General features: G+C 35.5%; 1 protein-coding gene across 1 annotated transcript; it reads right to left on the bottom strand.

The window, feature by feature from the left end:
• Nucleotides 1–711: 711 nt before the first annotated feature.
• LOC129915780 (GATA-binding factor A) lies at nucleotides 712–2705 on the bottom strand. The gene is made up of 3 exons (XM_055995456.1): nucleotides 2196–2705; nucleotides 1889–2111; nucleotides 712–1806 (listed from the first exon to the last, which is right to left on the bottom strand). Exons 1-3 carry the CDS (start codon nucleotides 2682–2684, stop codon nucleotides 1175–1177), a joined length of 1344 nt encoding a protein of 447 aa, XP_055851431.1. The 5' UTR covers nucleotides 2685–2705; the 3' UTR covers nucleotides 712–1174.
• Nucleotides 2706–3646: the final 941 nt, after the last annotated feature.

Below are 3646 nucleotides of genomic sequence, written 5' to 3'. Positions count from 1 at the left end.
ATAAGGCACTAAGAATTAAAAAGAAGATCATCTTAAATTTAATCTTTTTAAAAAATGAGGTTTCTAATAAAAAAATTAAAAAAATCAATATAAACTTCATTTCATTTTAATACGAATTTTTTTCTTAAAAAAAAGAAAAATAAAGTGTATCTTGACAAAAAACCATGAATAATTCCACTCCTTTCCTTTGTTTGAAAATCAACTTCATTTAAAGAGTTGGAAACAGTTAAAAGACCATTATTTATATAGCTTTCTCACAGTTGAATGTTGAACCTACATTACATTTTGTATTTTTTTTCATTAGGGAACGATGAAACGCGTCCTACAAAAAAAAAATCTCTGAAATCCAATGTAATTTTGAAAGAGAGCAAAATTATTTTTCTGGGACAAGTTTCTCACATGAATCCAATTTTTTTCATATCTAAAACTTCAACTGCAACTTCACATAACTGCAACTTTTCTTCAAATATTCAATTGTGAAAAAAATTATTTCGAAATAAATTATTTCGTGAAGCAAGCTGAAAATAATAACATATTATTCTTAAAATTTTCATTAAATTTTTCATGTTCTTTTATATCTGCACACCACCAAAACAAACGTCAAAACAATAAGAAAAAAAAAAAAAAACATAAGACAGAGAAGGAAAACTGAGAAATGAATCAAAAAAAAAAAAAAAGAATTCAAAACTATTTCGTCTCAGAAATCCCCATAAAAAAGTGAGCAATCAGCTGAGATTTTTTGTTTCACTTAAAAAATCTCTCAGCTCTCAGAGATCTCTCTTGGTGGGACGCACCTATTGTTAACAATGGTTGGCATCGGCGCATAAAAGAGCGCATTTCGATCACTATTCAAAAAAACTTTTCAGTTAATTACTGGTAAACAGAAACCATTTCTACAAGTTTTCGGGAAATTTAAGTTAACGCAACTATTTTTCCTCTCTCATTCTGTAGGTAATTGATTTAATTTACGGAAAATCGCAAACTGAGATCAATTAGAAAAAGACATTATCTGACACATTACCTCAAATACCTTCTCATTGTAGTAGCTAGATGCAAGAAGGTATCCTTCAATTTATGTATATGTATGCAGCTACGTTAGAGAACAAATTTATCTATACAAATATACCACTAAAATACAGACTTTGAAATAACTTCTTATTTTTTTCTATCCAAACTAAGATGATGCCATTAATTTCGCAGCTTGTATGACATTGTGCTGATGATGATAGCCAGCAAGTTCCGTCGCTCCATGAACTCCTGCACCGGCGGAAGTGGCGCTCAGAGCACCAAACGTTCCACCAAAATAGCAATTATTTACATAATCATAATTGGTGGTATTAGCTTCAGACTTGACTCCGTACGTATGTTGACCTAGGCTGGAATGGTGATGGTGATGATGGGCATGATGGTGATGCGGATGATGGTGGGCATGATGATAGTTCGGACTCGGCGTCCCAGTACCAATTCCATTAGTCAGAGCTGAGCTTAAACTAGTATTACTACTTCCTCCGGTGGATGATGCTAACAAGTGTTCATATTTCGAGGCGGCAGACCCAAATGACAAACCAGATGTGTTGCCAGTGTTGCTGTGCGAGGTATTGAAACCATGCATATTCGAAGAATACACATGATTGGATGTGCTATGCGTCCGTGAAGATGCCGAAACTGATGATGGTAAATGCATGTGATTGTGTGATAATGTATTCGAAGATGGCTTGGGACTGAGATCGGCACTTAGCTTCGATGAGGCAAGATTTCGTTCAAGCGAGAGCGACGATGCACTGGTCAGTGCTGGTTTTAAGTCAGCTAAAACGAGAAGGAAGAACAAAAAGATAAGTTAAAAAAGAAATACCAATACAAAAGCAATAATTAATGTAGGTATATATACCTTCCTCCTTGACGTCCTTCGAGTCCCCACCAGATTTTTTAGGTTTTCGTTTTCTCGTCTGGATGCCATCTTTGCGCATCGCCAATGGACGATTAACGCCATGCAATTTGAAGTACAGGCCACATGCATTGCAAACTGGTTCGCCTTCGTTGTTGCGCCGCCACAATGTCGTCGTTCGGGTTCCACAGTTTGTACAGCATAGTCCTAGTCGTCGTGTAGCAGTCTGGAATAAATAAAACAAAATCTAATTTTATCCAATCCACCATTCTTGTTATATAGTTGCCATTGCTAGATAGCTGCAACTTACCAATCTCTTGCTAGGCTTTATCAGCGGTCGATTCATGCCGTTCATCTTGTGGTACAGTCCACATGCATTGCACAGGTAATGGCCCGTTCCGTCTCTCCGCCATAGTGGCGTGCTAATTGCCCCACAATTGACGCATTCTCGCCCCTCACCGAATTGCAATTCCATTGCATTGTCATAGGGTGAGGTGCGTTGGAATCCCGTGGGATCGTATGCTCGCCACGTACCCATCATTACATTTTGGGCATAAAATTGGGCGGGTATTTGTGAGTGTGTTGCTCCAAAGGTATCGGCTGCTGTCCAGGCATTTTGGGCGGCCGCTGTTCCAAAATGAGCAGCAGCATGACCGTATTGACTGTGTGTGAGGGCGCGATTTGAAGGAACATAAACGGGAGTGCTGGCGGCAGCTGCTGCAGCAGCTTGTTGGTGGTAGGAAACGGCATTGCCAGAACCACCGGTAAGGTCTGGATAGCCCGAGCTTGAATGAAACATTTTGGGATTTATTTCCAATTCTGTGGGCTGTAAATAATAAAGAGAAAATAAAAAACTGTTTTAGTATTTTTGCATTTAGTTGGTTTATATTAACGTATTTAAGCATCAATTAATTTCGAATAAGAGCAATTTTTTGTATCTTTCATTTTTTGATCTGTCATTATTTTGATGAAGTTCGATAAATAGCATAATATTTAATTGTGCTCTAGTTGAACAATAAGCTGTTTCACCAATAAAATGATTATGTAGAAACTGATTTAAATAACCCAAATGGTTGAAAGTTGGGTAAGAAAAAACAAAAAACGATTCTAACCCATGCAGAAATTTGAACATATCGGTACAAAACTAGCATACCTATAGCTAAATTTCTTTCTTGGTATCATTAATTTTTTTTCAGTCAATTCTCAACCGATTTTCATGAAAAATAACTTGTTTGGTTAAGAAAGAAATATTAGTTACAAAGAGTTTATTTCTAAAACAATTACAATCAATTTCCAATTACTGGCAAAAGAAAAAATTAAAAAAGGTTATTCTTTCAAAATGTCCTAACTGGCTTTAGCAAACCCAAAGTACACTTTTTAAACTTAAAATTGAAATCAAAAAATGACTGGGAGAGCTACAAAATTAAATTTTGAGCAACGTAGCATTTAAGTAGCTACAATTTTGGACATCCAAAAATAATAATTTTCCTATTTTCGTCCGCTAAAAACAAAGATAACTGTTGAGGCTAAAAATCCAAAATTTGTGGAATTGAATATCATGTAAAAAGCCTAAAATTTGAATACCAGCCAAACCTATTGTTCATTTCATGATTTTTTAGCGGAAAATTCAATAACTCAAAAACCATGCGAACAACAAATTAGCATTTTAATAGCAACTGACGATAATAAAATCTGAGATTGCCATGGTATTGTAGTTTTCGAAAAGGTATAAAAGTCCTCAAAGTCAATTTTATATCGAAA

Source organism: Episyrphus balteatus, chromosome 3 (genome assembly GCF_945859705.1).
Source record: "Episyrphus balteatus chromosome 3, idEpiBalt1.1, whole genome shotgun sequence".
Classification (NCBI taxonomy): domain Eukaryota; kingdom Metazoa; phylum Arthropoda; class Insecta; order Diptera; family Syrphidae; genus Episyrphus; species Episyrphus balteatus.
Note: the sequence above shows the minus strand (reverse complement) of the source record. Positions and strands in the feature narration are given on the sequence as shown.